This window comes from Chrysemys picta, chromosome 7 (assembly GCF_011386835.1).
Source record: "Chrysemys picta bellii isolate R12L10 chromosome 7, ASM1138683v2, whole genome shotgun sequence".
NCBI classification, from domain to species: domain Eukaryota; kingdom Metazoa; phylum Chordata; order Testudines; family Emydidae; genus Chrysemys; species Chrysemys picta.
In genome coordinates this window covers 105,731,221-105,744,777 of record NC_088797.1, presented here as the reverse complement: position 1 = coordinate 105,744,777, position 13,557 = coordinate 105,731,221, and the positions used below count along the sequence as shown (strand labels likewise).

At 44.1% G+C, this 13,557-nt stretch overlaps 1 protein-coding gene across 1 annotated transcript; it reads left to right on the top strand.

Annotated features, from left to right (window-relative positions):
• Positions 1 to 4,114: 4,114 nt before the first annotated feature.
• On the top strand, positions 4,115 to 6,632 carry FOXI2 (forkhead box I2). Its single transcript, XM_005299644.4, has 2 exons — positions 4,115 to 5,013; positions 5,494 to 6,632. Exons 1-2 carry the CDS (start codon positions 4,416 to 4,418, stop codon positions 6,054 to 6,056), a joined length of 1,161 nt encoding a protein of 386 aa, XP_005299701.2. The 5' UTR covers positions 4,115 to 4,415; the 3' UTR covers positions 6,057 to 6,632.
• The last annotated feature ends 6,925 nt before the right edge of the window (positions 6,633 to 13,557 follow it).

Sequence of the window (13,557 nt, the reverse complement as noted above, 5' to 3'; positions counted from 1 at the left end):
CCATGCCCCCCATATACACAACATTATGCCAGATCCAATGAACATGTGGCTATTAGTGATACCGCCTACTGATATTAATAGATATTGTTCCTATCAAAGGCAGCACTCGGCACACATTGCAGTCACACACACACACAAAAGGACTAAATTTTGCCTTCTGAGACACCCCATCTTTCAGAGGTGAGAGCATAATTTCAGCTGGCATAGTTTAGTGGGCAAGGGGGCATTTGGGGGAAATGTATGATTTCTCATGGAGAACATCCACATTTTCATTAGGTAGAATTAAAATATATAATGGATATAAACCATATATGCTTCAGGGCATAAACCATCCACTTCCTATCTTCCACTGGAAAGAACCCAGTCCCCTAAAGATTTCTTACATCTCTGTAGCATCCGTTACTGGCCAATATCAGACAAAGGATACTAGCCTAGATGGACTAGTGCCCAGAACTAATATGGGAATTTTTATGTTCTGAAAACATTATTCATCTAAAACTCATAGGAGGAGGCTATTAATAAGACCGGGAGTTTTCAGCTTGCAAAAGAGTCAACTAAGGGGGGATATGATAGATGTCTATAAAATCATGACTGGTGTGGAGAAAGTAAATAAGGAAGTGTTATTTACTCCTTCTCATAACACAAGAACTAGGGGGTCACCAAACGAAATTAATAGGCAGCAGATTTAAAAGAAAATGAAGTATTTTTTCACACAATGCACAGTCAACCTGTGGAACTCCTTGCAAGAGGATGTTGTGAAGGCCAAGACTATAACAGGGTTCAAAAAAGAACTAGATAAGTTCATGGAGGATATTAGCCAGGATGAACAGGGATGATGTCCCTAGCCTCTGTTTGCCAGAAGCTGGGACTGGGCGACATGAGATGGATCACTTAATGGCTTGTTCTGTTCATTCTCTCTGGGGCACCTGGCATTGGCCACTGTTGGAAGACAGGATACTGGGCTAGATGGACCTTTGATCTAACCCAGTATGGACATTCTTATGTTCTTATGGCAGCCGTTCCATACCGCTAATCATTTTTGTTGCCCTTTCTGAACCTTTTCCAATTCCAATATATCTTTGAGATGGGGCGACCACATCTGCACGCAGTATTCAAGATGTGGGCATATCATGGATTTATATAGAGGCAATATGATATTTTTTATCTTATCTATCCCTTTCTTAATGATTCCCAACATTCTGTTCACTTTTTTGACTGCTGCTGCACATTGAGTGGACATTTTCAGAGAACTATCCACAATGACTCCAAGATCTCTTTCTTGAGTGGTAACAGCTATGTTAGACCCTATCATTTTATATGTAAAGTTGGGATTACGTTTTCCAATGTGCATTACTTTGCATTTATCAACATTGAATTTCATCTGCCATTTTGTTGCCCAGTCACCCAGTTTTGAGAGATACTTTTGTAGCTCTTCCCAGTCTGCCTGGGTCTTAACTATCTTGACTAGTTTTGTATCATCTTCAAATTTTGCCACTTCACTGTTTACCCCTTTTTACAGATCATTTATGAATATGTTGAATAGGACTGGGCCCAATATAGACCACTGGTACAGTACAGACACCACTGTTTACCTCTCTCCATTCTGAAAACTGACCATTTATTCCTACCCTTTGTTTCCTATCTTTTAACCAGTTACCAATCCATGAGAGGACCTTCTCGCTTATTCCATGACCACTTACTTTGCTTAAGAGCCTTTGGTGAGGGACCTTGCAAAGGCTTTCTGAAAATCTAAGTACCCTATACCTCTGGATCCCCCTTGTCCACATGCTTGCTGACCCCCTCAAAGAATTCTAGTAGATTTGTGAGGCATGATTTCCCTTTTCAAAAACCATGTTGATTCTTCCCCAACAAATTATGTTCACATATCTATCTGACAATTTTGTTCTTTACTATAGTTTCACACAGTTTGCCTGGTACTGAAGTCAGGCTTATGGGCCTGTAATTGCCAGGATCACCTCTAGAGACCTTTTAAAAATTGGCAGCTCAGGAGGGATAGCTCAGTGGTTTGAGATTTGGCCTGTTAAACGTGGGGTCGTGAGTTCAATCCTTGAGAGGGCCACTTAGGGATCTGGGGCAAAAATAATACTTGGTCCTCCTAGTGGAGGCAGGGGTCTAGACTCAATGACCTTTCAGGGTTCCTTCCAGTTCTATGAGATAGGTATATCTCTATATTTTTATTAGCTATCCTCCAGTCATTTGGTTCAGAAGTTGATTTAAATGATAGGTAACAGACTGCAGTTAGTAGTTCTCCAATTTCACATTTGAGTACAGGTTGCACCAGGAAGGTGTAGGGCTGTAATAGCCTCCTCGGTCTGTGCACACAGCTAGAACAAGGTCAAGACCTGCTGAAGTAGGCTAGGAAGTGTGGGAAACTCCTGTATTGGCACTGTCCTCTTGTGGACCTTTGTGACAAGTAGCTGTGCAACCTCTTCATGCCCCCTGTGATCTGATCATCTTCAGAGCTCCTAGGAAGTTCCTGTCTGCAGGACTAATGTGCTTGAGTGGCGCTGGGGGTTTCCTGCAATGGGAAGTTTGGGTACACAAGGAGAGTAGGATCAGACCAGCGGCTGCACACATGTCTCTAACTTGCACTGGCCCCTCCCCTGGTCTCCCATGTATGTGGGCACCTGTATAGGTGAAGTCAGTTTGCATTCTTGGACGTGAGGTGTGCCTGAGTTTGCAACTCTGTCCTTGGAGCTATATTGCACCTGCCCGTGCTGTATTTCCTTTGAAGGTTTGTTTCTCCTCTCCTTGCCTGAAAAACCACAGGGTGGTGGCAGTGTCCTTCCTACTTTGTTTAGAAAACATGATTAGGAAATATGTGGACATTTAATATTTTGGCTTAAATCCACATATTGTTGAAAATGTTCGGCTGAACTGAGACTAAGCAAGAGTTGCACTTTAGCAGCTCGTTCAGGGAACACCCACGGGTGGAATAGCAATGGCAGGGAACCCCCGAGTCCCGCTGTTCCGGTTTTGATGGGGAGGAGGGAAGCGGGAAGGAAAAGCACGGATCGTTTGCAGTAGCCCTGGTCTCCTTCTCCCCTGAGCTCTGAACTCAGAGGGGAGATAACTTGAGCAACGTGGGCTGCCAGCTTCTTCGCGTTTGCTCCTGGGCGGTAAAGTGATGTTCCCTGCTGGTGGTGCCTGAGGAGAGAGCAAGGATTTCGGAGGTACAAACGGGCTATCGTTTGCCCTCTCCCCGCGGCCATGCGCTTTGTTTGTTCTTTGAGCATGGTCATCCTGCAAACCCGGCTCCGCTCTGCCAGCCTCCGGCTGGGACCCAGCCGCCCTGGGAAGGGGAAAAGCTCTGCGCGCGTTCCCAGGCTGGGTATCCGGCAGGTTCCGGGGTAGGAGAGGTGGATAAGCGGCATCCCTTCGGCTCGGGGGCGCCGGCTTGCCCTGGGGCAGTGCGCGTGCTGCGGAACTGGCCGCTGGGCTTAGCAGTCTGTGGCGGGCATCGCTGGCGGGCGCGGCGGTTTCGCACCGTGTGTGCGTGTCGCGCAGGCCCTGGGGTGCTGTCGGGCCGTGCAGAGAACTGGCGGAGGCGGTCGGAGGGTGTGGGAGGTTGGGGGCTGAGAAGGTGGGGCGGGGGGGGGGGTGCGCGCGCTCAGCAGGTGGCACGGGACGGGGGCGGGCTGTGTGGGGCTGGGGCGGTGCAAGGCGGGTTGTGTTCTCTTGTGTAGAGGGTGGGGTTGTGAGCACGGTGGGGGGGGGAGGGTGCTGCCGCTGCACTAGGGAGAAGGTGACGTCGTGTACAGAGGGGTGTCGGGGGAGTGCAGAGGGATGCTGAGTTCAGGGGTCTCTTTAGAGGGTGGAGTAATGCAGAGGATGGGGTCATATCTGGGTGGGGGTATGGAGAGGTGCTGCGGAGGGTTGGGAGGCATGTGGGGGTGCAGGGGGAATCTATGCACTGGATGGGGTATTATGTGAGTTGGGCGGGAGGGGGCGGTGCAGAGGATGGGTGGTCACATGGGTTGTGCAGAGAGCGGGGTAGGGTGGTATAGAGGCTATGAAGGGGGAGGTGTAGAGAGCGGGTGGGGTTGTATAGAGGTTGTGCAGAGGGCGGGTGGTCTGTGGGGGGTGCAGGAGGAAGTGGTGAGGTGCATGTGGTAGTAGTGTGGGTTGCTCAGAGGGTGCGGAGAGGCTGTGCCCAGGGTAGGTGTGGCAGCCCGTTGGTTGGGTGGAGGTGGAGTGGCGAATGGGCGGTGCTGCCCCCTGCTCCAGCCTGTTTCTGCTATTTGCTCTCTGGTTTGAGGTCGCCTGCAGCCTGAGTCTACCCCAGGCCATTATTTAAATGCCTTTCCCTCGTGCCTGGGAGCTCAGTAGCCCGAGATATCCAGGTCTGATGATCAGTGCTCCAGTCCTTCAAACTCCACCGATCACAGGGGATTATGAACTCTTTTGGGCAGCAGCCCGCAAATCCACAGCCGGCCCCCCTCCAGCATCCCAATGCACAGGATTTACTGGACATGGCGGTGTACTGTGATAACCTAATGTACCCGCAAAACCTGCACCACCATCACCACCCACAGAGGCCATCAGCTCATCCAGCAGGCTATGGGCTGAGCGAATATAGCCCCCCGGCAGCGAACCCCTACCTCTGGATCAATGGACCTGCCATCAACTCGTCTCCTTATCTCTCTGGGACTAATGGGGCTTCTTTCATCCCCTCAGGTTATGGGACCAGCCAGAGACAGTTCCTGGCCCCTGCATCAGGCTTTGCAGGAGCAGATCTCAGCTGGTTGTCTCTCTCCAGCCAGCAGGAGTTTTTTAAAATGGTGAGGCCCCCCTACTCCTACTCGGCTCTGATAGCTATGGCCATCCAAAACGCTCCGGAGAAGAAGTTGACCTTGAGTCAAATTTACCAGTACGTGGCCGAAAACTTCCCGTTTTACAAGAAGAGCAAAGCTGGCTGGCAGAACTCCATCAGGCACAACCTGTCCCTCAACGATTGCTTTAAGAAAGTCCCCAGGGATGAAGACGATCCAGGTAAGGAAAAACCCATTCTTCTCCTAAGTGGGAGCATGTTGCATACCGGTATCGTGTAAAGTCACACCCACGCTGGCATTTGCAAATGACCAGCTCCGGGCCCAGTGTAAAATGCTATATTATTTATCAAGGACTAAAATAAAAGCACAGCGCACTGAAGGGTAAGTAGAGACGCTTTTGGATGCTAGACTTTGGGCCTGCCTAACATTAGCACGCTCACTGTAAACGCAAAATACCAGGGGCGCGTGGCTTGTTACCCGACTGTTAACCATTGCAAAGGTCGCTGTAGCCATGGGGCAGGGGATTGGCGACTGCATCTCTGGGATTGTAACATAAACTGGGAGCGTGAGCTAAAGACGCAGGCAGTGTTCTGCTCTCCTGCCCTGTGAAACGATCGGTCAGACATTGACTAATGGGGCAAAGCCCTTGCCGAGCGGTACCCTCATCCCCTGAGCCCATGTGCTGTTCATTTATTCATAGGGAAAGGCAATTACTGGACCCTAGACCCGAACTGCGAGAAAATGTTCGACAACGGCAATTTTCGAAGGAAGAGGAAAAGGCGATCGGACGCTCCTGGGTCCAGCGCCCCAGGAGTGCCTGACAAAGCGGAAGACAAGAGCGGCGGTGCCTTGAAGTCTCCAAACGCCTCCAGCCTGATGGGCCTGGGCTCCCCTGCACCGCAGAACTCTCCAGGCTCCGGGAGCGGCCCCAAATCCTCCCCCACGCCAGCGCTCGAACGGAGCCCTTGTTTCTCCAGCTTCGCCTCCAACATGCAGGCCCTTGTCAATGGGAACCATGGCTTCGCCAGGCAGCTCTCGGGAGGGCTGGCGGGCGAGTTTTCACACGGAAGGCAAGATGTGCCTGCTCTGAGTTCGTGCTCCACTCCCAGCAGCGACATTGCCCAGAACCCCGAACTGAGTCCGCCGGCCCACTCGAGAATGAACTACTGTGCCAGCGGCCAGCAAAGCGGGCTCAGCATCCCCCTCATTAACAACTTCAGCGTCAATCATCTGATTTATAGCAGGGACGGGACAGAAGTTTGAACTGACTGTGAAATAACTTCGGTGCAAATCACAGAAGCCATGTTCTGTGCCTAGAAGAAGTTTGTATATATCATGGTACTCAAAACAGTTTCTTGTTAGTTTTGGACACTGTATTATTGTGCCTTAGAACACACACACACACACACGTATATTAAACGTCTATAGACTGTATTTGATTGAGGTGTCCCCACACCCAGAATCCTATTCAGTAGATTGTTTACAGTATTGATACTATGCATACAGATCTAGACGATTGACCTTAACAAAATGCACTAATACACAAGATAAGAATATTTTTGCAATATATATATATATATAGTATATAATGGTTCTGTACAGCTGTTAGAATAAAGTAAATCTTTTTTAAAAATAGAGATGAGAGCACCTAGACTTGACATTCCAGTGTAATGTGTTGCTGATCTATGCAATCTTAGGTAACAAAAAGCTCCCCAATCGTGGTTGGTTGGTTTTTTTAAATTCTAAAGTAATGCAAAACTATTTTCTTCTTTTCTAAGTTTTATGGAATTATAACATTTTGCCATCTAATACTTAAAATTAAAATGGCTTTTCCTTACAGACGACAATGAGGTTTATTTCTTCTTTCAGGTTTTTCCGTTTAGAAAATACCAAAAAGAAGCTCCTATAAGCTTGGTATAATTGAGATATTGGACACACTATATGTATGGTATCCATTTTATTCTTCTCCAGACTTTAACAGCATGACAAGAATTTGGTTTAAACAAACGGGTGCCTTCTAAAACTAAAATGATGATTACAAATAATTATCATTGGGAATTTAACACAGAATTGAAGCCATTTCACTGCAAAATTGTTCTCCAGTGCTTTATAACAATGTCAGGTAAACCGTATTATTGCCTGATACTGATCTTGGAAGTCTGGTGTCTGTCATCGAAGTTAATATTTGTTCTGAAACCTGTTGAACAGATAAAGGCTTTCGATCAGATAGGATGGGGGTGAATGGAGCGGAATACAGCGCGCTGTCCTGGGACTCAGCAGCTTTGGTATCAAACAAACGCTCGTGCGAATAACTGGGAAAGACTTTCAGGTCTGGTAGGAAGGTCATTCGGAATCGAAACGTCAAATACCTGAGATTAAACCGATTTTTCGAAAAGACAAAATGGAGGTTAAAGACCCCCCCAAAGGAGAAAAATATCACCTTAATGCGGCTATTGGAAACGGCATTTCTAATTCAGTCCTTACTGAGGGGTTTTGCTTCAGATTGGGCCTTTATTCGGAGAACCGGCCATTAAATTGATTTGACAAACATAAAAAATGACTTGTAAATACATCTGAATTGGGGCAGCTCCTCAACCAGTTTATACAAGCTGAGGATCCGGCCTTCTGACTATACTAGTCATTAAATGTTTGCTTTATTAAAAAATAATAATAATCCGATCGCAGTAATGTTCCTTCCACTTAAATCTCTCTCAAGGCGCAGGTGGACTTGAAGGAGCACAGAGCCAAGGAACCATTCTTGATCTAATGCGAGTCTAACTGCAAATTGTTTACCGTATCTGCAAGCGCTAGGAAGATAGTTACAGCTGTGCAGAGTTCCCCTGCAGCAAGGAAAACGTACAACCTCCTGCAATGTGTCTGAAGGTCTAAAGGAGACTTCACTAGTGGAAGAATCTGTGTTAAGTAAATCGAGCATCTCTTAATACCTAGCTTGACAAAGTAATATTTTAGGACGATAATCGACTACTCCAGATGTGCCAAAGGGGTAGAAAGAGAATCGTATCTTACGCTGTGAAAATGTTTTTGATACTTTAGCACCAGGTGTTTTTCTTCATTTCTACTTGTTGTCCATTCCCCTCTACCGTAATAACCCACAAATATCCTGTAAGCACTGGCTTACAACGAACTGGCATTTAAAATATTGGCCTTCAAAGAATTGGACCCAGCTAGGATTTCAGCAGGTTAAAAGTGAGTCTTGTCTTTCTACCTTGCAGAGTTTAAATGAAGGTTTGAATATACAAAGATTTCAAAGCTGAACTTGTAATTTGGTGTTGGTTAGAACGCGTTTTAAGTGACTGCTTAACTTCAACTAGAGCCTGGCTGACTGAGGCATAAGTTGTGCCTCCATTGTTGAAATAAACCCAGCCCTGAGCAGAGCCCGCAGTCCTTATTTTGTTTTACAGGGCGTAAAATCCGTTCCCTTGTTTTCACACTGTGGTACTATCAGCAGGTTCGCGTGTTGAGCGTCCAATCTTCAGGACCGTTTGTAAATAAACTCTTTTATTTTTTCAAACACAAAAGATCATCTTTGTGTCAGCCCATGGAGCTGACAATAATTTATATGAAGAATTTCAGATTTAATCGAGCGTCCAAAATTAATCCGGATCCCCGCTGCGGAGCTCTTTAATTACTAGTTTCCTGAATGCTAACCTCTTCAACGATCTTTTTTTTTCTTTCTTTTTTTCCCTTTTTTCCCCCCCTGAGGCGAGGGGGGGTAGAAATCTAGAGGACAATCCCTGTTCTCCCACCCCAACTATGTAGACTTCCAAAGTTCTTCGATCTTGTATCACGCTTTTCCCTGTGAGTCATTGCTTAAGAAGGATAGACTTTTGTAACTTAATTGCCAGTCTGGAGGGGGGAAAAGCTTTATTTCTCAGTATTAAAATTAAATCAATGGAAGGGAGTTATCTGAGACAAGGAAGCTTGCAGGATATTAGTTTACCATTCGGGGTAGTCTTATCAAAAACTAACGCCAACAAACTTTTCTCCTAGGTATGCCTGGTGCTGCAATATGTCTGATGTGGGATAGTACTTGCGGGAGATTTATTAAAAGAGAATGATAATTATTGCTTTAAAAGGTCATGTTCTAATTTGTTCTTTTCTAAGTGCTAACTGGAGAAAAGACTCCGAAGTTATAAATACTTTTATAATGTAATATAAGAAGCTTTAAACAACTAGAAAGCTAAATCTGACATTGCAGATTTTAACTACCAAAGTTCAAACTTCTAAATCACTTGGTTGCTTGTCAATTACATAAAGCTGGCTCTGAGCAATGGCTCTAATTAGTGAGAGGGGAGTGTTTGGGCAAAAGTTCAGGTTAAGTTTGTACTTTTTATTAAATATTTGATAGGAATCAAGATCGGTTTGGCTAATACTACTCACTTAACTTCTTATTGCCTGGTACCTTTTTCCTCTTTGTTTTAGATCGTGCTTTGAAGGTCTGTGAGTTTGAATAACAAACAATACTTCTGTTAGTCTTAAAGGTGCCACCGGACCCTCTGTTGCTTTAAACAATATTCTGTATTACATAATCTGTTAAAATGAGTTTGAAGGCTCCACCTCCACCCCGGCACATGATAAAAATATAGGTATGGTAAAAGAAAAAGCTGGATACATTACTGATGTAACTTGGATTCACTTGTTGAAAGATATCATGATGGAAAATGTTTTGGTTTTTGAAGCAGCAAGCATAAACTGTACTACAACCAAACCTAAGAGTTTAAGACTATGTTGGTGTGTGTGTTTCCAGAAAAGAGGAGTTAAAGGTGCAAGATTTATGTGTAAGGCTTTTTCTAGCTAGACAGATGTCTTAGAAGAGACTCCAACTCTAAAACGGGCCTAGAATAAGACTTAACTGTAGCTATAGCATTTGACCTGTGTTGAACTGCAGTCTTGTAAATAACGTATTATTTAATAGAGCAGTTGCAAATGCTGCATATGAGAAAAATTGCTATTTCGAAGGCTGGCCATCAAAATAGAGCAAACATAATCCCTGTATTTTCTATTTCTAGAACTGTCAATTAAATACAATATTTCACGTCTAATCGCTAAATTTATTTTACATGGTCAGAATAAAACACAATGTTTCAAAATATTGTTTCATAGCGTTTCAAAACAGTAACAATTGGCTGTAACACTGACGTTATTTGTTTGCAGTACGTTTAACTTTAGTTGCTTCCTTATAAAATGCTGGTGAATACGGTAAGTAAATTACTAATTTTCAGACTAAAGTGGAGAGACAAACTTGTAATTTGACAAATTCCTGTTGCTAAATTTCTTGCAGCAAACGGATAAAGCGGATAGATTCGTTAAGCTATAAAATCTGCTTTTAGGTTCTGAAACACACTGATTAAAGTAAACTGCGTTTTATTAGGAAGAACAAAGAAACAACGCCTAATTTATAATTAAACACAGATAATAAAAGGCAGGAGATGGAAAGGGGGTTGGGGAACAAAACCCTACCCCAGATAAATGCCTGTTTGTTTGTTTGTTTTTGTTTATAAGAGACATGATGTGCTGAAATCGAAGCAAGTAAATAAAGTAAAACACCTTATAATTGGTTTATAATTGAACGCATTCTTTCCATCTGCGGTCAGGAGTAAAGTGAAATTGACATGAGTCCCACAAACAAGTTCCGTGCAAGCAGCCGCCGTGCAGAGCCAAAGAACTCCCCCTGAGATAGACTGAAGACGCTGTGACCTCAGAGCTGGGAAGCAAATTATATCACTCAAACCACATTTTCTTCTGCTGCAGGATTACAGGGATCCGGATCCAGCTATATTGACCGAGTGAGGTATTTTCACCTTGGGGCAACTTACATCGGGGTAAAGAGTAACATTTACAGCCCCCCTGAAAACACTCAGCAAAACTGGAATAGGAGATTCCACTTCGCTATAGGTGTCTAGCCATTTTCGACTATGGACATTCTATGTCAGTTTGTCGTAGACCGTGAGTCTGATCCTTCATCCGCTAAAATCCGAAGGAGTTTGGGCATTGACTTCAGCGAGAGCAGAATCTGGATCCCTTTTCCGGCTCTTGCTCTCACGGACTCAGTGTATGTCAAATGTCTAGGAAAGCCAGCCATCTGTCTATTTATAAACCGTGCATCATTTCAGAGAGATCGGGAGGAAAGTTTATTTGTAAATACAGATAAGTCTAAACTATGCGGTGAAGTTGTAATTCCTTTAAGTAAATGCATCTGTTCCGGGAAGAATTCTGTCAGCAGGGGGGCAAAGGGTATACTTGCTGATTTTAGTGAAAACGTATAAATATATGCGGTGGTGTATAAGCAACCCACGGGTTTTTTCCCTGCCTAGCTGAGTGAAACATTGCCTTGCTGTTTGTCAAGCTCCTACTTGAAAGAGTTTAGCGCTGTACAAAAGACTATAACATCCTTGCCACCCGTGGTTAGAGACCTGAGCCTGTCGCTGCCTTCTTTACTCAGGCCAAACGCCCATTGAAGCCCAGAAGTATTCTTAATTGCAGAGTTATTTCCTGGAGACTTTCGGGATTGCCAAACTACAAATATTTTGTTGAGCTTCAGCATCTCACTACATCTGAAGGCAATGAGCCAGAACTCCCAGCCCAGGCAAGCTGCACTTGGGGCAGGATTAGGGGGATGGCAAATGTAGGTTTAGGACATCTTGATGTTTCCCCCTGATCCGGGGCAGTGCAGGAGCTGGTTCACTGCTCAGAGAGCAATCTGAGGGCTGTTTTATCTTGTGCTAGCTGCCCATGTAGGGAACAGTTGGATATAGGCATACCCCAATCACACTGCCTTTCATTCAAGCATGGAGCGGGTAGGGAAGGCTCTGTACACCACCCAAGGAGTCTCTTACACAGGGAGAATATTCAAGAAGCTTAGTTAAAACAGGTTTATGGTTGAATTGAGCCAGGGCATACTGGTGAATCTGGACCAATTATACTAACATTGAGATTACAATATACCAAAGCTACCACTATCTATCTAGAGCAGTGCACTGCTTTTATATACCAGCAGATATGAGGCTATAGGATAATCAAAATGCTTCTTTTTTGGAAGCAAAATGTGATCAACCATTTGCAGTGCTAAGTGATACTGTAGCTGGTGGATTAGTGGCTAACTCGCTGTAACATTTAACTCTGGATCTGTGGTTTGAACCCAGCTTCAGATCCTAAACCAAGAGAGTTTAGAAATCTCTCTAAGTGAACAATAGTCCTCCTCACAACAACAGCCAGCATAATTTGGTAACCATTCCTCCTCACGAAATGCCGTAGAGTGAGCTTGGAGAGTGCACAATGAATGGCCTCTGGCTGAAACTTAATTTCAGCTGCATGTAAACCAGACCTGTAAGGTATCCGGTGGATTAATTTACAGAAATGGAAGAGCTGGAGGATGAATTCCAAATAATATATTTGGTTTTGCCACAGAATTCTTATCTCTTAAAAAAATCTATAATATACTGAAAAACAGGCAATTATTGGTACTTTTCCTCAACAAACAAACAAAACAGCACCACAAAACACCTTAGTCTATAAATAGATCTATTGAATTTGAGCCCATACATTTTAGTCTTAGCTCTAGAGGATACAGTAAATACAATAATTCTCTATTCTTGACTAGATTTTTGGATAACCAGAAGGTGGTTACTATAAATACAAACAGGCAGTGGCAAATGAAATTTGTTTGCTAGCTTTATTTTTTGTTTTCAGGCACAGAGTAGACAGATCAAATTAAGAACATAAGAATGGCCATACTGGTCAGACCAATGGTCCATGTAGCCCAATATCCAGTCTCTGACAGCAGCCAGTGTCAAATGTTTCAGTGGGAATGAACAGAACAGGGCAATTATTGAATGACCCATCCCTGTCATCCAGTCTCAGCTTCTGGTAGGTGGAGGTTTAGGAACACCAGGAGCATGGAGTTGCATCCCTAACTATGTTGCCTAATAGCCATTGATGGGCCTAACCTCTATGAACTTATCTAATATTTTTTTTAACTCAGTTATACTTTTGGCCTTCACAACATCCCTGGCAATGAGTTCCATGGATTGACTGTGCATTGTGTGAAGAAGTACTTCCTTTTGTTTGTTTTAAACCAGATGCCTATTAGTTTCATCAGGTGACCACCTAGTTCTTGTGTTTTGTGTATGTTCACTTTCTCCACACCATTAATGATTTTATAGATCTCTATCATATCCCCTCTTAGTCATCTCTTTTCTAAAATGAACAGTCCCATCTTTTTAATTTCTTCTCGGATGGACGCTGTTCCATATCTCTAGTCTCTGCCCTTTCTCTGCACCCTTTTCAATTCTAATATACCTTTTTTGAGATGAGACAACCAGAACTGCACATAGTATTCAAGGTGTGGGCATACCGTGGATTTATATAGTGGCATGATATTTGCTGTTTTATTATCTAACCTTTTCCTAATGTTTCCTAACATTCTGTTAGATTTTTTGACTACACATTGAGCAGATGTTTTCAGAGAACTATCCAGGATGACTCCAAGATCTCTTTCTTGAGTGGAAACAGCTACCCCATAATTTTGTATGTATAGTTGGGATTATTTCTTCCAATATGCATTATACTATGCACATAAAAAATGTGCATAAACAAACTAAGGAAATGCAACCTAGATGGAGCTTCTATAAGGTGGGTGCAAAACTGGTTGGAAAACCATTCCCAGAGAGTAGTTATCAGTGGTTCACAATCATGGTGGAAGGGCATAATGAGTAGGGTCCCACAGGGATCAGTTCTGGGTCCA